We start from the raw sequence: 26,618 nt of genomic DNA, 5'->3' as shown, positions 1-26,618 counted from the left end.
CGCACGTGCGTGCTTGTGTGTGAATACCTGTGTGTTCACACCTGTGTGTGTATGTGTGTGTTTATGCCTGTGTGTGTGTGTGTGTGTGCATGTGTATGAGTCCGTGCCTTTGTGTGTGTGTACACAACGTGCTAGCCCCCTGACAATGGGCCCTCCCTCCCAACATGCCTTCTCACGTTAGCGCTGCTGGCTCACACAGCCCCTGGCTGACATGTATGATGGACAGCATCACCACGGCGACGGATAAACGTGTGGAGCTTCTTGGTTGCCCGGGGCTACACACAGGTCATATTGTATACCCCAGAGTGCTTACTGTGGGCAAGGCCAGGAGTGTGCTCTGCTCTCAGTAACCAAGGTCAGGGCGATCATCAATGGACATAAGGCTTCATGAATTTGCCTATTTTTGAAAAGAACAAATGATTGGTATATGATTATCATAAACATTGGTGGTTGTATTAGTGAGGCTACTTCAGTTGTTTAAGTATAAGCCGTTGGGGGAGGGGTGGGAGACTAAGCTAACGTTTGGAATTATTTTAAGATGGTCATACCATGGATTATTTAGCTATTTGATATAGAACTGTATCCCCCCAAAACAAGTACAATTATTTGAGAAAACATTGAATATGGCCTTTACTACTATAGCCCATAGAAATGCATTGAATTACACATTCATGAATGGCAAAATAGACAGTCCAAAATATTTAACAATGTATTTTTTGGGGCACAAAACTACCTCCATACTTCCATTCGTTTGTACTTCAGATGAGTCCTGTGACACTTGTGGGGTTCGTAGAGCAAAATGTAGAACATTGCACTCGCAAGAGTCTCCCTTTTCCATAGTGGTGTAATATTCGTTTTTTAGGCCAAACTGTTTGGGACGCTACAAACGTTTTCTTGAGACGACCGATTTTCGGCATGTCTCCTGGTCTGACAAACACTGCTGTAGCTCTGCCACCTTCCAAGGCCGACACATGCAAATGAGGAGGGTTGAGGCGCAGCCCATACAAAAAACCCCCCCCAGTTATCTCTAACTTAAACTGACCGATTTTGATGGGGATTTTTTTATTATGTTTCTTAGATTGAGGCACGGGTGAGTCAATAGACCCTTAAGGATGAATGAATGCGTGTCTAATACTAGCTGACTGTTACAACCAGTGCAGTGCCCGTTTAATAAAAGTGATGGATGCATAACCACAGCCTGGTCTGCAGTCTATAGTCATGGAAGAAAGAACAGACTCCTGTTTTCCCAGATTTGAAAAGAAAATCATGTGAGCTCAGAAGCACTGGTTCCACTTGTCAGATAAGAGAGACCGATTAAAGATTTATAAAAAATGTTTTTTAAAGAAGAACACTAGTGACACCAGCACTTCCGGACAGGTTTCTCTAACTCAAAGCCATGTAAATATATGGCTGTGCTCTCACTTATCTACTACATTCTGGCTAAGTGTTATTGGTTGAGAGTTGGTCATAGCGGAGATGTTTTGTAACATATCATCAAGCGCTGTACTCTGAGAGAAGACCCACATTCACTCATCATGCAGTGTTTAAAAGGGGTGAAAGGTGGAGGGTGAAGTAGAAACATAGATCTGGCAAAAATAAAAACTTGTGTTGAGCGATTAGTGATTTTTATAGGTCGGTTTGGTTTCGGTTCGATTAGTAAAATAAAATTGGTTTAGATTGCATTTACATTCAAATGATTTTAGAGCTTTTTAATAGAAATTCCAAAGCCAAAAACAGTGATCATTCAATCGCCAAAATATGGAAAATATTCCATTGTCTCGGTCAGGTCCACACTGGGTAGACATCAATAGAAACAGAAATTTACTATGAAATAATACAATATTTCTGTTGTGTATATTACATTTTCATTCCTTAAAGTCATCATCTCATCTCTGCTTTAGCAGTAGAAGCCATACTGTACTGTCTGTAGTCATCCTATTTAGCTAGGCTAGCCTGCCTAAGTATGCTGCGAAGCTGTCTGAAGAAACCATTTTACTAGTTCTTCAAGGTAGATAAGGCATACTTTCACAAACTGTCTCTATCTCGCTCACTCGTAGTAGTGTTGTGTACATTCCTCTCTCATGTGGTCTATGCGGTCTCTGTGTATCTAACCTAATGTAGCAGGCATAAAGTGTATCCATCTCTGTCTGAGCCAGAAAGAACAGGTGCAATAGATCATGGCCATTGTAGTTAATTACCACGTTTCTGCAATGAACTAGGTTAAATATTTGCTTAATGAAAACTACAACTCCCTTCAGCCCAGCATCCCACATAGTTCTTGACTTGATTTCTCTCATGAATAATTTGATTTTGCTCTAGGAAAACGGCACATTGGTCTCACAAAAAAACAGAACTAAATGGAATTCAAGTAATTGAACTGATTAGTTGTTTAATAACTGGGGTGATAAAAATACATTTTGGTTAATCGCTTAGCACTACAACTTGTCTTTTTCATACATCAACACCCCGTATTGTAGATAAATGGAAAATACAGTCATACAAATAATACAAATGTAGTTTTACACTCATAGTGTTCAAAACAATCTGTTTTAAAAGAGGGGACCAAATAAAGACCAAATCATTCCTGTTCGCACATCAACATCACTTATTTCAGATAGAAGACAAGACCGAGTCACAGAGATGTTACAGTGGCTTACGCACACAGCCAAGTCCTATATTAGGCAGCCCACGCCTCATAATCGAGTTGTCACAGTGCAAGATTAGTCCCAGCATCCTTGTCATTGTCAAATACCTGTCCATGGCAGTCTCTACTCCACTGACAATATGCAGGGTGACAGAGAGGGAGTGGGTGAACGACGTTGAGACCACCTTTAGAATCTTCATGGTACATGTCTCAGGGCATCAGTCCCCCATCCCTCCCCCCGTCCTCCCCATCCCTCCCCCCGTCCCCCCATCCCTCCCCCCGTCCCCGTTCTAAATAATTCACCCATAGCCATTCCCTTCCACCTGAGGGGCTTGTCTCCTGGCGTCAACAGCGGGACGACTTAACAGTTCCAGAAAGGTCAGTCGTTTTTCCCAGTTTGATCTGCACTTCGCACTCCGTGCTCTGGGTACACGTACAGCCCCATTGCCCCCAGCCCCACGGCCCCCCAGGCTAATGCACTCTGTGTTTACGGGCCCCTCTAATACGCCATTCTCTGATCTGACAAGTTGGGCCTCTCATCTTGAGCACACCTTCAGCAAGGGCAACCAGCACTCACTCACTGGCCACTAAGTGCCTTTTCAGGTTCAGGCTGAGGGTTAGGATAAAACAAAAAAAATCCGTTGCACCAAATCGAATGATTTTTGGGTGAATTAATGGAAGGGAGGGACTACTGTAGTGTATCAACAGTGTGTGAATTGATCATCTCCGACCACCACTACCATCTTAACCCCCCTTGCCAAAGCTGACATTTCTTGGGCTCTGTCCATTGCCTCTCTCCCAGTCTATAAGAGTAGAACTCAGTGAAATGGATGATGCCCTAGGTTATTAGAAAGAACATGCATGATCCAAATGGGTTCATCCATCAGTGCTTGACTCGTATTGACTGAAATTAAAGAGCAGGTGGAATCTCCTCGATACTCAACTGTGCGAAGCACACTGGCAGATAATGGGAGCACACTGGCAGATAATGGGAGTACACTGGCAGATAATGGGAGCACACTGGCAGATAATGGGAGCACACTGGCAGATAATGGGAGCACACTGGCAGATAATGGAAGCACACTGGCAGATAATGGGAGCACACTGGCAGATAATGGGAGCACACTGGCAGATAATGGGAGCACACTGGCAGATAATGGGAGTACACTGGCAGATAATGGGAGTACACTGGCAGATAATGGGAGTACACTGGCAGATAATGGGAGCACACTGGCAGATAATGGGAGCACACTGGCAGATAATGGGAGCACACTGGCAGATAATGGGAAGCACACTGGCAGATAATGGGAGCACACTGGCAGATAATGGGAGCACACTGGCAGATAATGGGAGCACACTGGCAGATAATGGGAGCACACTGGCAGATAATGGGAGCACACTGGCAGATAATGGAAGCACACTGGCAGATAATGGAAGCACACTGGCAGATAATGGATTTGGTATGTAGTCAATGGGTTGCCTATTATACAATGCCGTGTACATCGCAGTGTAACTAATTCATGAAAACATCCTTGGTATGATTGTACATTTGACTGTGAGAAATTGTCACATGCCCAGTCATGTATGATTTGACTTTCACTATACACAGTATGAAACTGATTTGGTTGATCTATGATCTAATCAAGCCTGGACATAATACACCAGCAAAACACTACCACATACCACAGATGTAGAATCTTAATTTGATCACACTTTTGTTGCTGAGAATCTTCCTGCGGTGCAGGGAAGGCAGATTAGTTTCGTGATTGACATAAATTCACTGAAAACCCGCACTAAAACACAGTTGTGTTAACAGTATTGCACTTTTCATGTGGCCCACATTTGTCCAGCTAATAGCCTAACCACCAATCAAGCAACTACTAAATGTTTAAATCCTGTTGCTATTATTTTACTACAACAATGCTGGTCAAATTAAGATCCTATATCTGTACAATGCCCTTGTAATAAAATACTGTACACCTTCTAATACAAACACCTTGATTACAGCTACAGTGTCATTGTGCAAAATGGTACGCGGCATCATCTGGACATGTGTGCAACAAAAGTTTAACATTCACCATTTCTGTCAAGCGGTCTACACGTACAACTTGATGATATTGTTTGATCAATCTAAAGCATGCACCTCACAGAACTCACTGCAACTGCCTCTGCAATGGGATGCTGCAAAGTAAATGCAGCGTTCCGTTGAAGACAATTTACCAGTTTACCGGCTGACCTTAACTCCTCCTAAACAATCATCTGCGTTAATTCATAGATCCTCATTGATGAGCTCCCATCTGACATATTTCTGTGTTCAGGGCCCATAAAGGCGGCAGAATTGACACTGAGCTCCCTCAGTCTGCTCCTATTAAGCCGGGTTGTCCACTTCTGCCTACACAAGCCATTACCAGTCAAGTGACAGTGCGAAACAGTGACATTAAACCGCACCCCTTCATCCCAAACCAAATCTAAGCACTGTGATTCAACTTGTCATTGGTGAAATATTCATACCAGCGGCCAGGGAAAACTTTGTCCCAAAGTTTGTCTCTGATCTGTCTAATGTGAGCTTGGACAAGGTCTTGCCTCTTAGTGTCACAGGTTATTAAGAGAAAGGGTCTTCTATGCTAAAAAATCTACACACAAAATGGCAGCCGATCAGCCATTGAGTTGTAGCATTTCAAGCCTGGTGTTATCCTGTGTACGTTTGGTTGTAGTACTGATCTGTAAGAGGCATACCTGAATATGAGCAAGCCTTTGACATTTTAAAAGACCTTAAAGGACCTATGTAAAATACCCCATGTAAAATAAATGTGGCAATGTGAACAATGTTTTCTCAAAGTTGGAATTGCAATAAATACATTTAAAATTCACCAGTATCCATCATTACGATAGCTACCTTGGACAGCAAATTGAAGCTCTTTGGGGTCCAGCACTGTTGTCCTCTTATCCTGGGTCTTCTTCCCTCCCCGGCGGTTGCCCCGCCTTTTCCTGCTCTCACCCCACAGGTTGGAGCCGCCATGCATGCTGGGAATGTTTAAAATTGCGATGCCTTCCAAAGAGATGCTGTCTAGGTCCAGAGTGATGCCGTCGCACTTTACAAAGGACAAGGGTCAGGAAAGAAAGCGAGAGAGAGAGGAAGAGGGAGGGAGCAAGAGAGAGAGAGAGAGAGAGAGAGGGATTACATCAAATCAATAATCAAAATGTTCCTCTTGAAACATTTGTGTAGCAATTAAATAACATTAAGTAGATCATGCTAATTATGCATGAGCCAGAGCTTCTCATTTAGGTGTTATCAAAACTTGACCATGCTCATCTGGCAGCCTTCACTGCTCAGTGATAATTAACAGTTTATGTCGAAGCCATTTGATCTTTGACAAGCTGGAAATGTCCACCAGAAGGGGACCTGCCACCAGCCATGACTCCTAACAACCTTCTACCAGTATGGCATCCATATTAGGAATTCCCTCATTTGCCAGCTGTATAATAACAGGCCACTTCTCTGTCCTCTCTCAGTGGAGTTTAAATACATGGCCTGTAATTCCACACCGAACCTGCTCCCCTTCAGTACCATACTAAGTAGCCATCCACGGCTAATTAATGAAGACCTCTACCACCGCTGATGGCTCTGAGGAGGGGAGATGGATCGGCTAGACACCACCTTCATTATCCCTCAATATCACACACAGCAGGACCGTGCCGGGATAATTACCTGTGTGTTGGGCTGAGGATCCGTTAGGGGAGTGGGAGGGGGAGAGGGGAGGCCTCCCTCCCTCCTCAACACTTCCAGACTGAAATTGGTACAAATGGAAGGCTATTTGTGGATCAGGAGGTGGCTGGTGCTCAGTGTCTTAAAATGGTGTGCACTAGATTAGAGGCATTACTCTCTCCCCAGGAGATTGTACCTAGGTGTTATACTTTTTGCTCCTTGTTTCCCACTGCATTGTGTCTGCTTTCAAAAGACTTCATTTTGCATGTTAACAGTAGGTGTTCTTGTTGCAGAGAACAGTGAGAGTAGTTTATGTTGAATTATTGCTTATTCATTACACAGTAGTGCAATCAAATGGTGACAAGTCATAGCATTAAATAGCATAAAAATACTTAGTCCCAATCTCCCAAAATTGAAAGCAGGCAGTTGTACTTACCTCAACCTCCAGAAAGTCGTGGAGCTTCTTGCATGTGGCCGAGAAGGTCTCAGAAGTGCCAAACTCAAAGTACCACAGCTTATTCTTTGTTCTGAAAAACAAGACAACAAGAAGTGTAAGGGGACTAGGAGGAAACAAAAATCTCTCTCTCCCCACATCAAAATCTCTCTCCCACAGTCAGCAATACAAAAAGGGGATGAAGAGATTTCCCTCTCTCTCACATTCCTCTCTTTTAGTTAGTTTGGGTTTTATGGAATAGCTCTCTATCTATAATAGCTTTAATTCATGTACAGTTTTTATTTAAATGTATTTATTTCAGACTTTTCAGAATTGACTTGGAAGTATTCTCCACCATTGTTTATCAACATTTTTTTTTAAAAACAATACAACACGTTTTATTGTCACATACACCCAAGAGGTGCAGTGAAATGTGTTGTTTTACAGGGTCAGCCATAGTAGTACGGCACCCGTGGAGCAAATTAGGGTTAAAGGCCTTGCTCAAGGGCACATCGACAGATTTTTCACCTTGTTGGCTTGGGTATTCAAACCAGCAACCTTTCGGTTACTGGCCCAACACTAAAACTGCTAGGCTACCTGCTGCCCTATAACCCGCTACAGTGAATACCATCCACTATTGTCTGAGAATTTAAAATACATTTGATATTGGATTTAAAACATATTCACAATATCCAATCTCCGAAAACATACGTCATTCATTAATCATAATGTCTCACACACGTAGAAGCCGAAAGACTAACGTAAAGCCGAATAACCACTAGAGTATGTGGGGTGGGTACTTAGCATTAAAACACAGCAAGGGGTGAGAGAGGGTAATCTAACTGGCCCTTCATTTAACTGAGGACTGGGGTGCTGCTCCCCTGGTTTCCTAGGGGCACATGATCCCAGAGCTAAGCCTGATGATCAATGACCCTGCTAGTTAGAGTCACCATCTGTTGTTATAACAGTGTGATACTCTGTATAGAGCCTATATGCTTTTACTTTACTGAGCCGGATTGTATTTATTAAGCGTCTCAGAGCAGGAGTGCAGATTTAGGATCAGGTCCCCGCTGTCCATTCATTGCAATCTAAAAAGGTCAAACTGATCCTAGACCAACACTCCTACCCCGAGATGCTTTCTGAATACTGTCCCAGGCGTTAATCTGAAGATTGGTGCAGAACGTAGGATACACCTTAAGACAGAGCAAGCTTTGAAACAAAGCAAATGGAAACTCTGAAATACTCCACGTGGACCGATGAGTGAGAATTAATAACTGTAGGCCTAATACCCAAAGGGAAACTATTATACAGAACAGAGAACAAAAATATCTATGAAGACAGGATTTCTTCTAGACTCTCCTGGTTTAAAAGGCCTACAAGGTGAATCAATATTACTAAACGCTCTGGTAGCCACAGTTTGGCCAGCAAAGATGACTTGTCTCAACCTATTGCACTCTGCCCATAGAGTTGGTGAGCCTTGAAAGAGTCATAATAACTCACAGCCCTTTGAGCATGAATTAAGTGGGAGAAAGAAGATATCTATCAACACGTGTTAAGAAAGATGTTCAAACATCTTTCGCTTGGCAAAAACAGATGGAGCAGTCTCTGAATGAGGAATATTAGCTAATCTTTGTAGATTCTGTACTGTACATGTAGTACACATTGGAGTTCAGTTTAATAAGTGAAGTTAATGAGGCATTAATCAACCTCAGGAGGCTGAAGAAATTTGTCTTGTCACCTAAAAACCTCACAAACTTTTACAGATACACAACTGAGAGCATCCTGTCAGGCTGTATCGCCGCCTGGTACGGCAACTGTGCCACCCACAACCGCAGGGCTCTCCAGAGGGTGGTGCAGTCTGCACAACACACCCCGAGGGCAAACTACCTGCCCTCCACCTACAGCACCCGATGTCACAGGAAGGACAAAAAGATAATCAAGGACAAAACCACCCGAGCCACTGCCTGTTCCCCTGCTACCATCCAGAAGGCGAGGTCAGTACAGGTGCATCAAAGCTGGGACCGAGAGACTGAAAAGCAGCTTCTATCTCAAGGCCATCATACTGTTAAACAGCCATCACTACCGCAGAGAGGCTGCTGCCTACATACAGACTTGAAATCATTGGCCACTTTAATAAATGCAACACTAGTCACTTTAATAATGTTTATACATCTTGTATTACTCATTTCATATGTATATACTGTATTCTATACTATCTATTGCATCTTGGCCTATACAGCTCTGCCATTTCTCATCCATATATTTATATTTATATATTCTTATTCCATTCCATTCCTTATTCCATTAGGTATTTGTTGTGGAATTGTTAGATATTACTTGCTAGATATTGCTGCACTGTCGTAACTAGAAGCACAAGCATTTAGATACACTCGCAATAACATCTGCTAAACATGTGCATATGACCAATAACATTTGATTTGATGGCGGACTAAATGCTGCTCTAACATTCATAGCATCACATCACATCCCATCCGTATAGAGAAAGTTTATGAGCACCAATGTCTATTTACAGCTAAATGCTTGACTTTCTTTAGAGATTTCTTTGAAAGCACACCACACAGCCAACAGAAGATTTATCATCATGGGGCTTTCGCGAGAGAGAAAAAAACAACCTTACCACAGTGCTGACATGCAGAACTGAAGACAATAAAAAATGGCCTTCTTTTCGCTGGAATCAAAGCTTTACAAGCGGGATGTATTAGTGTAAGCAGAGTAACAATCACTAAATTATTGATTTCCTCATTAGGAGTTTTGTCAGGGCCATTTAGCTGCTTTATAAATTAGCTTTCATTAGCCACTTGCAGGATAGCCCAGCCTCAATGTTGATTTATAATGTGCAAGATGGTCAATAGGTGCGGGAAGAGAGGAGTAAAGGAGAGAGAGCGAGAGAGGGAAAGCGAGAGCAAAAGAGAGAGCGAAAGAGAGCGAGAGACAGTGGGGAAAGACATGGGGCGTGCTGAGAGGGCCTACTACACAATGACACATCTAGCATCTCTCAAACATGACTTCCAACAGCTGCCCTGGGCTCCATGTGCAACCCTCACCATAAATCTGGGTGCTTAGCAGACCTAGCACAAGGCCGGCTACAGTAAATGTGCAATGTAGGCTATTTCAAATACTATTTGAACCCAGGTCTGGTTCCTTCTCACGAGAGACTTGTCTATGGCAGCCGAGAACGACAACACACAAGCACTCCTGTCGCAGACAAAACACAAATGCAGACATGAGCATCATTTGCAAACAAACAAATGTGGTGGCCTATTCGCGAGTCTATTAAAAAACAAAGCAACTTGTGGTGTGACTGAAACTAAACGATGTGCAGCCTTTACACCTGCAGTGAGCTGTTGGAGGAATAATTTGCAGCACTCGCTGAGGTGAAATTGTTTTGTTTTGTTTTTGTTATTTTCAAGAGACTCTAGCACATCTGAAGCACTGCGACCTTTAAGTCACAGGGGAACTACCCAGGTTTCCAAGCAGCTGTATTATTTGGTTGCCAGGCGGAAAGTTCCTCTCTGTTTACATGAGAGGCAAACTCAAGAGGCTATTACTCTCCTCTGATGTACTGTACCTTTTGTACAGTGCACCACTTATCACCACAGTAATAGGCTTAATACAGCATGTCTAAAACACAGCACATACAGTACACACAGCACATACAGTACACACAGCACATACAGTACAATATAACCAAAACCAAACACAGCACTTTCTAGACAGTCTCAAGTCGACTTTGTAGTAGTTAAAGATGGGAATAGATAGTTGACATCTGAATGTCCTGATTGTTCCCTCTACTTAATGTAGGATGTCTGAAACATGTGTAAAACATACAGTAGTTTATACAGCAAATTCACTATTTCAGTACAATATCAAGGTTATATTTTACTGTAAACTAAACCAAAACACAGCACTTTGTCATTCTCAAGTCTACTTAACGTAGTCAAAGAAGGGAATAGACAAAGTCAAAATCAACACAATACTACTACTACAGCATTGACTTCTTTCCAGTACAACATAACCAAAACGCAACACTTTTTCGTCTACAACTTTGTGTAGTAGTTAAACATGGGAACAAGTAGAACTGATAGAGTCGACATCTGACTGTCCTGTCGATTCCCTCCACTTAACCTAACAAGAGAGCCATGGCAACAAATCACGGCCTTATCTCCCTGTTCATGAGATAATTAGGAGCATCCCATTGGCCCCATCGGATTCCCATCCTTTATGTGCTGATAGACTGGCGCTCAGCACCATGATCTGAAACACAGCTGGAACAGGGAGAGGCTCCAGTGAGATGGCCTTTGAGGATCAATGGAGAATCAACTGAAAATCATGATCATCTGAACACACTGATACTTTTAATGTGGGTCAAGAGATTTGACTTTGCAATAAAAGTGAATATAAAGGGGATTCATTAACCAGAGTGTGTCAATAATATCATAACTTATATTATATTGCAAATGTAAGTTCATTTTGAAGATCATATAAACAAAGAAAGGTACTTTTTTCCACCATTTAGTGCACAAGAGACAATATGTAGCTACAACTGCGATGTCAAAAGACAACACTGTCTCAGGTTTCACCAACAAGTGAAGCAAGCAGCTCCCTGCGCAGGCTTAGCACAGTATTATGCCCCTGTTCTCTCCTCATCAGTCAACTCATCTACTTTATAAACCCCTGTCTCGTCACTATATTAAAAAGTGTCAAAGGCAAACGGGCTTCAGTGTAGCATGGCTAGGCTCTCCCCAGGCCACAGCACCTTACAATACTCTTCAATGATCTTTCTACTGTCCACTGTTAGCATGAGGCACAGAGCCATTGATTTTTCCCTCTGGCACTTAATCTCAGCCCCCATGATCTATGACCTTATTTTCACACTAATTTATTTTTTGATCAGAGGTGATAAATATCTCGTTGACATAACCAACTCTTTGTGCATTGCATCAATGCACTGTTTTGTTTAACATGACACCGCCCCGAGTGCTACAACTCTGACTGGCAGCTTGAAAAATGGCCTGTGTCGTGTTGTCTCCCCTTTCTTAAAGAGACATGCCAAATAAAACAGTACAATGAATGGGTTTGTTTGAACTCCAAGCAAAGGATCCCTGGGTGTATTTATAATATCAGTATCCTCCCAGCAAACCAAAAGTGTTTGTCAAATGTCTCCGAACATTTGTTATGTTGAAAAAGTTCTCATAACACAAAAACTGTCCAGTCTTGCTAATTATTAGACAATGTTTGCATAAAACATTCGCCTGATGTTGCAAGATCGTTCCCAGGACACATTTAGTCTGTTCTTTAAAGGTTCCCAGAATGTTTCATTAGATTGTGGGAACATTGTGGGGATATGACAAGGTTCCCAAAACACTGATACAACACAAAATGCTTGTATCAGGGTGCACAAAACATTCCTTTGATATTGCAAGAACAGCGTTTCTAAGTTTTTAAAGGTTCCCAGAACATTTAATTAGGTTATGGGAACAATGTGGGTACAAGATATGCTCTGTTGTGATGACATTCCATGTTTAAGTTAGGTTGCTCTCGACATTCCCTTAATGTTTTAAGAATGTTGACAGAACACCTGGTCCAACATTTTTAAAGGTTCCCAGAACATTTAATTAAGTTATGGGAGTTGTCTGGATGTTGCAAGAATATTCTCATATTGTACTTAAGAGGTTGCACAGAACATACCCACAATGTTGCACAATGTTCCACAATTTCCAAATGAGTCTGTTTTTATTACTTTTATTTGTTTTAGGTTTAGCATACCATTCCATTGATGTTCACACAATATATATTTTAATGTTTTTGGGATGTTATCATCATAATGTTAATAAAACCCTAACGAGAACTTAATGGGAATCTTAGCTAATGTTCTGGGAATGTTCCTGGTTTCCTGGGATAGCTCGAATCATTTTATTTGAGTTTATAAAAAATGTTCCTTGTCATTGGAACTTTTCTGTTACAAAGCTCAGCTCATACTATAAGGAAGGGCCTTTTTTGTGTGTTTTTTGTCCAATATTGAAATAATCCTAGATTCATCACAATAAATATACTGAATGGCTTGTAAGAGATATGGTCCTATCAATTGTTATAATATAGGGACTACAATAATCAGACACATAAAATCTAAAAACTATCTATCTAATGTATATTATTTGCTGTCTGTTATCTCTCACCCTAGACGTGAACATACTGCTGGTGGGAAGGTGTGAGAAGGGAACTGTGTAGCCAGCTGGTGGCTCTGCAGGGGCTATGGGGGCTCGACAGAGGATGGGGGACACAACAGGGACTAGGAGACTTTTGGAGGAGTGGTGGGGAGTCAATATGTGGCTGGGGTCTTGGACAGTAAGAGCTGCTGCTACAATATGAGAAATCAGAGGGCATTGAGACTACTATAGGGCTTTCATCTACAATCTTAGAAAAAAGGTATCCAAAAGGGTTCTTCGGCTGGTTTTAGGTAGAACCCTTTTTGGTTCCATGTATCACCCTCTCTGGAAACGGTTCCACATGGAAGCCCAAAGGGTGATATTTGGAACCCAAAAGGGTGATATCTGGAATCCAAAAAGGTTCTACACCTTTTGTTTCTAAGCCTGTATATAAGTGTCATATTAAATATTACATCCCAACCAGTTAGAATTAGAGTCTATGGGATTTACTGAACAAGACTGGTGGCTCACTTCTGAGGTCCAGACAAGTGTGAAACTATGTTTATATACGATACGGCTGTATGTGTGTGTATCCATTCATTAGTGAGTGTGTGCGTTTGTTCATTTTTGTGTGTACAGTATATGTATGTGTGTGACTGTGTGTACATTCATGCTGGGTTGGGGACAGGGCCACAGGTGAGGTCTCTCTAAATTACACTCACAAGTGGCCATTAATTATAGATGACATCCTGGTCAGACAAACGATTTCATCCTCAAATGAGGTCCGAGGGCGGCCCCTGCCCGGGTCCACAGGGGCCCTGTGGGGAAGCGGTTTGGGAGTGTGTGTGGCAGTGTGTGAGTGGATCCAGTGGGCCCTGCGCGCTTTGATGAACACACTCATTATGCTAAAGAGCGCTCCATGCCTGGGCTTCCCTGTGCCTCCAGGAAAGGTTAACGCCAGAGTGGTTCAACAGAACAGCCACAGGCTACATAAGGGAGAGTGGTAATAGAACCAGTGCTTAAGACAGTAGTAGTAATAGTAATAGACTGCCATACATCAAATACAATACCTCAGGCTTAGAACACAGACCTGTGTTGGTGACCATTGAACTGTTGCTAACAAGTTATTGAAGTTGGCTGAAAGTGTAACTGTTTTTTGAGGGTACAAAGGCAAAAACGATGAGAAAATCTCTACCTGGCTATAAATCACATATTTTTTTGTCTTTCCATCTCCCCCCCCCTCCCTCCCTTACATTCTCTCTCTCTTTCTGAGGCAGAGATTAGTGTGTAATTACATGGGAGATCAGTAACAAAGAGAGAGAAAAAGGAGCAGTATGTTTGAACTAGGCAGAGGGAGGTAGTGTGTGGCGTCGTCACGGGTCGACTGATTGTCTTACTTTTAATCCTCGACCTCATTATCACCTCTTGGTCAGGCTGCAGTCAGTAAATGAATCTATCTGCCGACGTGTCAAATCTTCACACATTCTTCCTCATAACCGCCCAGAGGTGCCAAAACAGAGAGGGAGTCACCCCCGGCCCGGCCCCAGCATTCATTACATTCATCAACCAAATCCCCTCGTTTCATAATTTAAAACACAATATGCCATTATTTTGTTGCTAATTAAACCTGATCAAATATGTATGTCTTCTTTAAGGTCAACCCGATGACAAATGTAATTGATATCCTCTGAAGAAAGAGAGAAAGACTGCGAGAAAGAGAGAAAGAAAGTAATACAGTAACTGAGAGATGGTGAATTTATCTGATTTGGAAGAGTCAGACATGTATATGCAGTTCAACTGTGACACGTGGGAATGTGTGTCAGGCTGTGTTTTTGAGTTGGGGCTGCTGTGAACTTTGAGTGTGTCTTGGTGTTGTTGGCTTTACACAGGCCCAAATGTTCTATTCTGTACAGACAGTGTTCTCTGCCTTACACCCGCTATTGAACACTGTTCATACACTCGGAAGGAAATGGCTCCATGATAAGTTGCATTCTACTGGCAATGGACATGAGCCCCTTGGACAAATCCAACAAAATATATGCTACCTTGAAAAACTATAATCATGCATTATTCAATTGGCAAGGATAGTGTGTAATAGAGAGATCCTAAACCCATTCCCTCCTGTAAATTATTCATTGAATTCAAATAACAGATGGTATCATTTTCTTAAAATATCTCAATCATTTTTCACATGGGCTTAAAATGGTATAAAACAATATATTTGATGTCTTTGTATACATGTTTCGTGTACTGTGTATTAATATATATTAGTATTAATATATATAGCCATATAGTGTTATTGATTGATATTAACCGTTTGGGAATTGAGATTTAACCCAATGATTTAAAAAGATGCAGTGTGGCTAAACCTGTACCTTCAATGTATGGCTACACTAGCATTGGAATATGCCTAAAACACACATACTGGAGAGAAAAAAACACAAACTGCAATACAAGGAAAATTTGAGTACTCTCCCATATATAATTTTGCACTGCAGCAACCCTTTGCAGATCACATAGCCGAAACAAACCTTTGGATAATAGTTTGCTAAATGTTGAACTAAAGTCAGAGTAAATATGATAAATGAATACAAATGGGATTATTAGGAGACTGTGTGTCATCACTCCGACAGATACACAATGTCAAACTACCCAAGCAAATTCAATTACCCACGCCATTACTCCCTACTGCTAGTGGAGACGTATTGGTCACGTTAAATATTGATGGGAACATAGACGCCACATTTGTTCATCTCCAACGATATTTAAGGTAATCACAGATGCTAAAATTTGAGGCATGTCCATTTACTGCATCAAGTGACTACTGAAAAAAAAGAAGAGGAAAGAGTCTATTGCAATTAGGAGGGTTCAAGCCATGTTTTTAAAGGACCAAGGTTCAGTATTGTATAGAGCTTTCTGACTTGGTGAGTATTTCTGTTCACAGGTGTCACACTACCAGAGGTCTTGAATGCCACTTTTTTCCCATATTGCTAAATGAAGGATCCACTTCAGAACTATCCCTAGTATGTTTGAACTGTATACATTGACCAATCAAACAATCTAAAAGTCCCCCCTGTAACAATGCAAAATCCGCCTGAATCCTAAATATATTTGTAGTAAACAAAAACAAAAATTCAGTAAGACATGGGCTAAAGTATGAGGAAAGAGAGAGAGGAGTTAACCATATACCAGTAAGAAGTGGCAGCTTCACAGGTGCTGACAGTCAACAGGGGGGAGTTAACATGCAGTGTTGGTAAAGTGTTGGTTAAAACCCAACAACACATACCTGCTGTTAAAGCGTTCAGGGTGTCTCTCCCTCATCATGTGGAACCGATGTGCAATGGAAGCATCCTAAATAAGGGAGAGAAAATAACATGGATTCAGCAATGACTTTGATTTTTATACTAATGTATGCAGTGGAAAAGACCTATTAACCAATGACTGTATAAATAAGGGGTACATTACTAGTCAAAGGTTTGGACACACCTACTCATTACATTTTTTTGTAATTTTTTTTATATTTTGGTTGCTACATGATTCCATATGTGTTATATCATAGTTTTGATGTCTTCACTATTATTCTACAATGTAGAAAATAGTCCAAATTAAGAAAAACCCTGGAATGAGTAGGTGTTATAAAACTTTTGACTGGTACTGTATATTAGGGGTATAAAACTGTATACATATTTTCATTTTGTAATAAGCTACAAGACTAAAAGAGTTTACATTTACATGTGGGATATTGTTATTTAAATTAATTCATTTATGAGATACAAAGATGTCGCAAAATATAGGCAAGATGTTGGTACTAAAATCAATACGATGGCTTTTTAACACCAATTAAAGTCAACTTCTTCCCCTCTGGTGATAAGCATCTCAGCCAACTTTCTATTGCACCCAAAAAACGACAAATATGCCCGATGCATATTGATATGCCTAAACAGAACCAGGGTGTTTTTGAATTCCTGGCCAACTGGAAGGCGGGCGGTGGTTGAGGTTTGAGCCAGGGATGAGGGTATTGACAGAGAGCTTGACGAACAGCACGCCGTCTTTCCACACAGGCTAATTAATTAAACACACATTGCTAGTAATCACAGCTCCCAACGTACAGGATGCTGCCGGCTCCCCTGGCAACCAACTTGTTCTCTTTCTCTCTCGCTCTCTCTCTCTGACCCGGGGCTAGAAGTGCACCACATTGGTAGACTCACTGGTAGTGTTGGGTGTGTGTGTGTGTGTGTCTGTTTGCATGCATGCAGGCATGTGTGATGATAATGACAGACTGAGATTGACAGCTACTCTATTAATCAAGAGAATCTAAGGAAAGAAAATCTGTGCCTGTTTGTTGAAGATTCGGTGTATTTCTATGAAATGCTACCAAAAAAGTAGACTACCCTTGGGCCATTTGAAGATGAAACCTCACTAGAATTTACCATGGTCTTTGTGAGTCACGATGATTGCCAAGTAAAAACAACAACTGACGAACAGTCTTCAACCACAAAAAGGGGGGGAAACTTCAGGAAACTTTTAGGGTTTGTTCCTATCCCCCCCACTTGAGCAATCTGTTTTGACCCGCTCCATGTTGAGTGGCTCTATTGAAACGCCAGCCACAGGGAGGACCCCCTGCTAGCTCTCAGTACAACATGTAGGAGAAACCAAAAAAATCAATGCCGTTTTCTTGATGTCTTTTCAAGACGCTGTTAAATAAAGACCAAAGAATTTCCAAGATCCCCGCAGACTCTATTTATCTTCAACATGAGCCAGAAGAGGTGAGATGATGGATATATCTGAAAGATTGGAACTTGATTTTCTTACAAACAGGACAATAACTGAAAACAAGAGAGTGAAAGGAAGGAGGAGTTGTTTCCCTTTTGGTTTGAAATCTGTGAAAATATACTGCAGCTCAGAAACCAGTGAGCAACCACTTCAAGTAACCTCCAAATTGAAGAAGGTACACTACAACCTCGTATACGATACGTCAAATCAAATCAAAGCTCATTTTATTGGTCGCGTACACATATTTTGCAGTTGTTATCGCGGGTGTAGCGAAACGCTTATGTTCCTAGCTCCAACAGTGCAGTAATACCTAGAAATACTAAACAATACACGCTAATCCAAAAAATTCAAATAAAGGAATTAAGAAATATATAAATATTAGAACGAGCAACGTCAGAGTTTGGTGTGCATAGACATTGGTGTGTATAGACATTATGGACAGTATATGAATGGAAAATGTGTTTACAGTTAGTTATATAGGATGAACCTTGACTAGAATACAGTATATACATAAGAAGTGGGTAAAACAGTATGTAAACATTATTAAAGTGACCAGTGTTCAATGACTATGTACATATTGCAGCAGTCTTGAGTACCGGGTGTTAGCCGGCTAGTAACAGTGACTAAAGTTCAGGGCAGGGTACTGGGCGGAGGCCAGCCAGTAGTGACTATTGAAAAGTCTGATGGCCTGGAGATAGTAGCTGTTTCTCTGTCCCAGCTTTGATACACTTGTACTGTCTCCGCCTTCTAGATGGTAGCGGGGTGAACAGGCCGTGGCTCGGGTGGCCGAGGTCCTTGATGATCTTCTTGGCCTTCCTGTGACACCAGGTGCTGTAGATGACCTGGAGGGCAGGCAGCGTGCCCCCGGTGTGGTGTGGGGCTGACCACAGCACCCGCTGGAAAGCCCTGCAGTCCCGGACGGTGGTGCATCTGTAGAAGTTCCTGTCCTTCCTGTAGAAGTTCCCGTCAGTCTTTAACTGTAACTAGATGGACTGCAACTACATTCCACTAAAGCTACTTTGTTCCTCCAGGGCCAATTTAATGTAGCGCAAGTTCATATGTACAATAAGAGGACATTAACAGTAGATTATCTGAGCTGATGATACAAACATCTTCAACCTCAATCCCCAAACAGCAGTAGGACAATGAAGTCTCACTCTCACACTCCCTCTCACTCATCTTGGGGGCGCCTTCAAATAATTAGCATTGCAAAACTCTGGCACCCAAATTAATACAGGACGTGTGTAATGTAATGTGCCCTCATAGCTCAAAGTTTAGTCCAATTATGAGCGGTGCTCAGGCAGCTGATGACTCTCCTTCACGGGGAGAGTAATGACTTTGACATGCGAGCCTGGGTCATTAGACGAACTGACTGCATCATCTTAGGACCTCCTCTGTGATTAGGTCTGTTCCCTCAGCACACTAAGCCCTGATTGAGATCATTACACTTCACGTCACTTTAACATCCTCATAAAGGGATGGCGACATTAATTCCATTCAACTGGACGGAATGGCTGGATTGGAAGGATAGGAACAGGAGGTGTGCTACAATAGTTGACGATGTGGTCGGATGATGGTCTATTGGGAAGGCTTTATGACTTTTGGTGTAAATCTTGTAAAAATGGAAGAGGAAGTTGTAGGTGATCTTGGTACTTTGTGAAGTTTGACTGGGATGGTGGGTTTAAAATATGTTTTGAAATATACTCTCCCCATCCAACACGGTTACCCGTTCATTCACCAACCCCTGGGCTTGTGCATGTTCAAACAGACGCCTTTCGGTTTGTGCAAAGCCTGAGCCACCTTCAACGCCTGATGCAATGGCAGGTTGATGCTTATTGTCATGAATCTGAAATTAGTGATTTCCGCTGGATGGGCCAGCTGCAAAGTAAAAATTGGCTATATTGTAAAAATTCAGGAAAACAAAAATTTGATTTTTGGTCTTAATTTAAGGTTAGGTTTAAAATCAGATTTTATGACTTGGTGGCTGTGCCAGCTAGGAACCATTCTGTAGAGCTGCCTCCAGTGCAATAACAACAATGAATGCCAACCTGTGTTGCAATGCTTCAAATTTTTAAGACGAAAAAAGATGTGTACTCTGCACATGAAATGTTTGAAATCCAATAATAAGATGCTTATGATTACACTTTTCTGTGGCTCGACATAGTGAACCCTTTTGGTTAGTACTGATCCTCCGAGGTTGACTCGACAGAAATGTCATTACAGAAACAATCTTTCTTCATCTGCATAATCTCTGAGGTAATTATTAGCTTGACTTGTTTTGTAATCTTTATTGTATTCAGTGTCTCTTTCCAACGGAAAGCAAGATTTGATGTGAAATGTGACAAAATATATCACACTCAATTCCATCGAGAGCTCCGAATCTTCCTAATCCTGGGAAAACAACTTCATTTGTCAACACATTCGTTAGATACTAATCCCACTGTTAGAAGGCCATGAAAATAGTGTTATAACAATCAAGTCTATTGGTTGCAATGGCTTAAAGTAATACTTCTGCTAAGGCTGCTACCCTTCTTTGGTTGAAGGTTATTGCAATATCTGTACATACATTCAGAATACATGTTTTGCCTCAAGCCACAACGAATATTGAGGAATTATGAGAGAAATGATCTTTATTTATTCCAATGCTTACAACCCCTTCGTCTGTTAAGTGGACCTACCTTCATCAATACGGGACAAAGCCAAGGTATTTATTTGACTAACATTTCTAAGGACATGCATCCCTCATTTCCACATCAGGTTCGAATGTCACAACACCAAGATGCCGCCGTCTCCCAACCTGCAAATGTCAATTACCGTATTTCCCCTGACATTTATCAGTAATGACCCACACGAGCTGGGTGTAATCAGTGTCATTATGTTGAAGATGGACAGAGATGGGCCCGACTCTTCTGTTGATGAGTTGAAAGGTGCGTAACACCACGCAGATGCACAAAATACAACATATTCTTCAATCAGAGGTGGTTGAAGCTTTAACACATCTCAATGAAGGCGTATTAACTAGCATTTGATCAAAATTAGTAAGATTACTCAGAAGAACATATGATTGTGTTGCTTCTTTAAATTCGGTATACAGTATCCAATTGATCCAATTGAGGCCTTTGTATAGATTATTCGATTGAAATGGATGATCCACGATAAGCATGAAGCTGTCAGTCGTGTTGTTTTAGGTGAGAGCCTTAGATCAAACTTGGCCCTCTCCTATTGACTAGTCCAGTTTGTTGACCCACTGTTCTTGCTGAAAGGGATAGATCATTTTAGATATTTAGATATGTGTTTACTTATCTTGAAACCAGTCTATGGACAAGGAGTGACTGCAATCCACACTTTCGCTTTGTTAAAATAGCCACTGCCAAGATTTGCTAATATTAGGAAACAAATGTTTCAAATCACTGAACTAGGCCTTTAATGTGACATATGCTCTGTATATTAGTGTAAGTAACTCACCACCCCAATAGAGAAATAGTTGTTGACGATGCTGTAAGGCACAGGGTCTCCGCGCTCTTCTTTGTCCGTGGGTGTGACGTTAATCTTCCAGCGGTCCAACATCACCTCAGAGCTGTTCTCTATGCCCCTCAGGATGTTCAGAATGCTCTCTCCCTCATAACCTAATATACAAACAACATAGGATAGCTTATGTTGTAGATAATACCCCAGAACATAAGCTAAAACCTGTTACAGTGTAGGCCATAAGTATTTTATTATAACATTATTCTCTGTAACTATTTATGCCTACTGATTTATTCCTACATGCAAACATAGGTAACATTTACAGTCAAAGGAGAAAATGAATATAATGTTCAAATCTAAATTCAATCTCATGAGTCATGTAATTGGACAACAAAAATGTGGCCACACATTTATGTGAAAAAATTGCACACTTTGGGTCAGTAAATTGCTATTAAACATACCTCCTCCCCATCGCAGACACCGTGCCAGGTCATTTCCTGTTCCAAGGGGAAGTACACACACAGGGGGGTTCCTGTCCAGATTGGCCTTATCTACACAAGGGGTACAACAAAAACATCATACTGTATTATTATTACTATGCCATTGAGCAGACGCTTTTATCCAGAGCAACTTACAGTCAAGCAGGGCTCCCGAATGGCGCAGCAGTCTAAGGCACTCCATCTCAGTGCTAGAGTCGTCACTACAGACCCTGGTTCGATTCAAGGCTGTATCACAACCGTCCGTGATTGGGAGTCCCATGTAACCTTACTTGACCAGGCAAGTCAGTTAAGAACAAATTCTTATTTACAATGACGGCCTATACCGGCCAAACACCGGGACAACATCGGGCCAATCCCCCCTATGGGACTCCCAATCACGGCCGGTTGTGATACAGCCTGGATTCGAACCAGGGTGTCTGTAGTGACGCCTCAAGCACAGAGATGCAGTGCCTAAGACCGCTGCGCGCCATAGGGTGGCGCACAATTGGCCCAGCGACAGAGGACCTCACCCCCACATTCGGACCACAACAACAAAACTGAACACGGTTCCACTTTAATATACTGTATACATTTTTATTTAACTTTGATTTGCCCAGGTCTCTGAGTAAAAAAATAAAAATCCCATTCAGTGCAGCATGGTTATCTGACCTTCACTCAAATCTAAACTCTGACATCTGTGCAACAACAAACGGCGACGTGAATGTCCAGTCTCACAGGCTATTTCAGGAGTAGCATTCATTCTGTCCATGTTATTACTTCTCTTTGTTTTGATTGATAAAAAAATGGAGGCAATTTTTAAAGGCAGAACCAGAAATAAGTCTTCAAGGAAAAATGGACTTGAGGCTGTTTCTCAAATGACGACTAATATGCCGATTTTGAACTCACATAATCATCCTGTTTTACCTCCCTCGAACACGCCGGCTTGGACGTAATGAAAATGTTTATATACAAATCATAAAAGTATATTTGATGCTTTCTTGCAGAATAACAAGAGCACTGTTAATTTCACCAAAGTAATACAAAATAATACAAATTGAAACGCACAAAAAAATGTCACTGTACGGCACAATTGTACAGGTTTTGAAGAAAGCACAATGAAACGTTAAGGAAAGGGGGAAACTGTTATAATGCAAAAGTTATGTTATATTTAGAATTGAGAGGACCAAATTCATACTTAGGCCTATTTCCATTCATCCCAATAGTATAATCACTAGTATTTACCAGGATGTGTTCACCAGTCTGTTCACCAGTGTAACACTGGTGTGGCAGTGGAAGTGCACACTCACCTATGAAATCCAGAATCCAACCGACTGTCCCATCCCCACCACAAGCTAACACTCTGAAATCTGGAACCTCTCGGAAGAAATTCAACCTTGAACACAACAAAAAAAATCATATACACAATATCAATCATGTAATGCAGGAAATAATCCCCTTTTAGAGAGAAACACATTCTTTTCTTTATCTACTATAAATTCAATAAAAATCTTCAGACATCCTCAGACATTATCCCTATTTTATCTCACATCTTACAGTATATTGTAACTCTGCTGCACTGGAGCGGCTCTGCAAAGGCCCCTATAATCTCACAAAATAACACATATCACATTGACAATTATTCCTTCAGCCAGCTAGTCTGTTCAGAGGCTAATCGGATCAAGATGGCCAATGTTCAGTCCAACTTCTTCCGTTCCTTCACAATAACAAAGCCCTAACTGAATGAGGGAGCCTCCAAACCTCATACGGCGGATAAATGATTCGCTCAATTACTCTCCAACTGGGACTGCAAACCGCATTAGGTGCAAAACAGACGGCCGCGAACATGAAAGGCAACTTTGGGGATATTTAAATACCAAGAAACAAACACTTCATTTGGGCTAATTGCATTAGCGCTAGTGCTAATTGACAGCAGTGTGTGAGGCTGCCTCAGCCTGCTAGTGACCACGGTGACCAGTCACCTTGCTAAGGCCAACCGCATTACGTACACTTCACCAAATATTAACAAGGTTACAGCCGGGCAAGGTCATCTGGAATGTTCCCAACTAAAGATAGAGGGGGGCTTCTTCTGAGTGCAACACGTCTCTTAGAGCCTCGTCAATAAACATGGCCTTCCCAGCCAACAAAGCTCCAAACACAGAGAATCAATACTGAAGACACAATATGGCCGACAAGGTCAATTTCAAATCTTACGACTGTGTAAGATAAATATATGGCGTAAAGCCATTATTTTGCCCCTCTGGGACACTGTAATTATGAACATAAACTTAACTGTCTACAAAAGTTTATATTGGACTTTTCCTCTTCGCAAACCATTTACATTCTGCTTTCAAAACCTAATCAAAGTCCAGCAACATCAGAGCACGGCAGTGACGTGTTCCTGCATTTCAGAATGTTCCGGAATTGGTGTGTCTAAAACAAAAGGGGCGGAACCTTGTGCGTCGAGATGATCTGCTCATCTTCTTAATCATAGGCACGGATAGTCCAACAACCCCAGACCCATGCCTGTGCAGCCTACAGCAGTATACTTGATCACACATCAGCATGCCTCGCGTCACTCACAATATATCACTATTCCCACACACTGTAACCAATACTAGACTCAAGCACAGTGTTGTTGTCTCACTGTTTGTGATCTCCGATCTCACCTTTCAATCACGTCTGCATATGAATCCGGATTGAGTGAGAGGCTCAAATTGAGAGACCTCCCCTGCATGAGATGTTGGATATTATGACTGGGCAACAGCGGAATACATTAGGGCTTTGTAAACAGTCGCTCATCCACCACTCTGATTCCACATGTAACTTGAGGATAATAATGATAGTTGAATCATGACTGTAGAGTGTTCTGTGCACTTTAGGTGATGTTGCTTAGTCTGTGTGAGATGATTAGAGCAGAACTTACCCAGGCATGGGTCCGTTCTTGGCCAGGTTGTATACCTGCCTAGGGTTTAAGAGGTACTGGAATTTTCTGTAGATCCTGGAGCGGAGAAGAGAGAAGAGGAGAAGAGAGAAGAGGAGAGAAGAGGAGAGGAGAAAAGAGGAGAAAAGAGGAGAAACAAGGAAAGAAAAGGATGAAATTGTGTCAACCAGCAATATAGTGTTGAGTTGACCCACAGAAACATCTCCCCCTTACAGCTACCACAGAACATCTGGATCGTGAAGAAAAGTCCAAATGCAAACGCTTAATTGAAATGTGATCAACTGAACCCCTGTACATAGTCCGTATGCCCGTTTTGCTACAGTATGATTGACAGCTCCAATGCCGAGGACGAAGTCATTAGAAAGACTAATTCATTTTCATTTCAATTTCATTATATCAACTGGCTCAAGTCATATTTTGATCTCATCATTTAAACAAATGAGGACTGGAGTAATAAGGAGTAGAATGAATGTGTTCAGTAATAACCCAATTAGGCCCTGGGTTAAAGAAGAAGGTCTAAATCTATACACTGACAACCAGGGATGTGACAGTCAAAGACAGTGCCATCTAAGAACCTCTGCAGAATCAACGAGGAGTCTGTAGGTCAATGTTATTGTGTTTCTATTTGACTAACTAAGCCTTGAGCACTCTGTGTACAGCCAGGCTTTGCAGCTCTTTGATTGAAGAGCAGTTCTGAGAATCCCTATTTTTTTTTTTTACAGAGAGTTAGAGTGTGGGGAGAGAGTGTGCTTACCTGTCTCCCTGCTTCCCTCCACTCTTTGGATTCACAAACACTAGCAGAGGATGAGTTCCCTCTATTGTTGTGATCTATGCAAAATATATCAAAACAGAAAGAGATTTCAGTCCAATTGCTTATAATGCAGTAGGCTGATCTGACGTCAGAGTATAGCGTAAAATCATTATTATAAACAGTGAATAGAAAAAAATATTCATATTTATTTAAAAAATTGGCTGGCTGCTTCACCCTGGCCTCTCTTGTTACTGTTAAGGTTCAAACATTTATCATGTGAACAACAGCCAATACCCAACAAAATCCCAGGAAATTGAAAAAAGATACCCCTCCTTATTCAAGTTATAACCATCACCATCTCCTGATTGGGAGAAGCACTTTGAGTCTTGCGTGACATGGGGGCCATCCTTAGGGACAAGCCTCTTCATTGCTACCTCTGGTAGAGCAGTGGACAGAGAGAAGCAGCAGGCCTCTACCACGGAGGAGGCAGCCAGGGCTGGGGCGAGGCATAAACAAAACAAGCCCTAATCGCGGGCTGAAGCCTACTAGTTGGCCTTCCTGCCACTCAGTGGCGGGCGGCGGTGACAGTGCGCCCGTGCATCTCCTTGACACAGATGAAGCTCTTAACTCTCCCTGTCTGCTATCCCAGCAGGCCGAGCGGTGGATTAATGAGCTCCCTGTCCAGCCAGGAGTGATCCATTACTTCCTCTAATTATAAATAATAATCCTGATTATTACTCTGGTTAGCAGGAGAAGGCAGAGATGGATGTGGCGGGGAGATGATTCAGGTTGATTGTCACCGGTTGTCTGTCTGTTAGATATTAGGGAGGATTTGGATGGAGCGGATTCTTGTTTTGTTCACCAGTAGAAACTAATCTCATATTAATCCCACCAGTGTCTTTTCGTATTATCCTGCGCCCATCAAAGGCTAAATTGTGGTTAGATTAGAAATGTCCATTTACAGTACACATTCTTCACAAATTTCTACAAAATTTTGAAGAAAAAGAAAAATATTTGGATTGTCACCTGTAGTCCTTGGCCATCCACTGTGACTGAGTTGGCTCTCTGCATCTTCCCTCTGCCTCCTGATTGGCTGGATCTGGAATCTTTCCTCACCGTAGACTGTCTTTCCTGGGGGTCAAAGTGCAGACAGTAGAAATGGGCACCTTGAAAACAATCTAATAGACATTATCAAAAATATGTTGCCTCTATAAATATGAGAAACTGTGATCTATGTATGAGGAAATATACATATA

At 41.7% G+C, this 26,618-nt stretch overlaps 1 protein-coding gene across 5 annotated transcripts in view; it reads right to left on the bottom strand.

Annotated features, from left to right (window-relative positions):
* Positions 1 to 26,618, bottom strand: part of dgkb (diacylglycerol kinase, beta) — a 50,820-nt gene that overhangs the window by 7,252 nt on the left and 16,950 nt on the right. For all 5 annotated transcript variants that reach the window (XM_042304555.1, XM_042304559.1, XM_042304556.1 and 2 more), the window contains 9 exons: positions 26,389 to 26,493; positions 25,366 to 25,439; positions 24,594 to 24,668; positions 22,978 to 23,063; positions 21,653 to 21,742; positions 21,189 to 21,349; positions 16,237 to 16,301; positions 6,787 to 6,877; positions 5,541 to 5,736 (listed from right to left, as the gene is read on the bottom strand). In XM_042304555.1, coding sequence (XP_042160489.1) covers positions 5,541 to 5,736; positions 6,787 to 6,877; positions 16,237 to 16,301; positions 21,189 to 21,349; positions 21,653 to 21,742; positions 22,978 to 23,063; positions 24,594 to 24,668; positions 25,366 to 25,439; positions 26,389 to 26,493 — 943 coding nt within the window. The remainder of the gene's footprint in view (positions 1 to 5,540; positions 5,737 to 6,786; positions 6,878 to 16,236; positions 16,302 to 21,188; positions 21,350 to 21,652; positions 21,743 to 22,977; positions 23,064 to 24,593; positions 24,669 to 25,365; positions 25,440 to 26,388; positions 26,494 to 26,618) is intronic.

This window comes from Oncorhynchus tshawytscha, linkage group LG23, assembly GCF_018296145.1.
Source record: "Oncorhynchus tshawytscha isolate Ot180627B linkage group LG23, Otsh_v2.0, whole genome shotgun sequence".
In the NCBI taxonomy this organism is placed as follows: domain Eukaryota; kingdom Metazoa; phylum Chordata; class Actinopteri; order Salmoniformes; family Salmonidae; genus Oncorhynchus; species Oncorhynchus tshawytscha.
The sequence above is the reverse complement of the archived record's forward strand: the minus strand, read 5'-3'. Positions and strand labels throughout refer to the sequence as shown.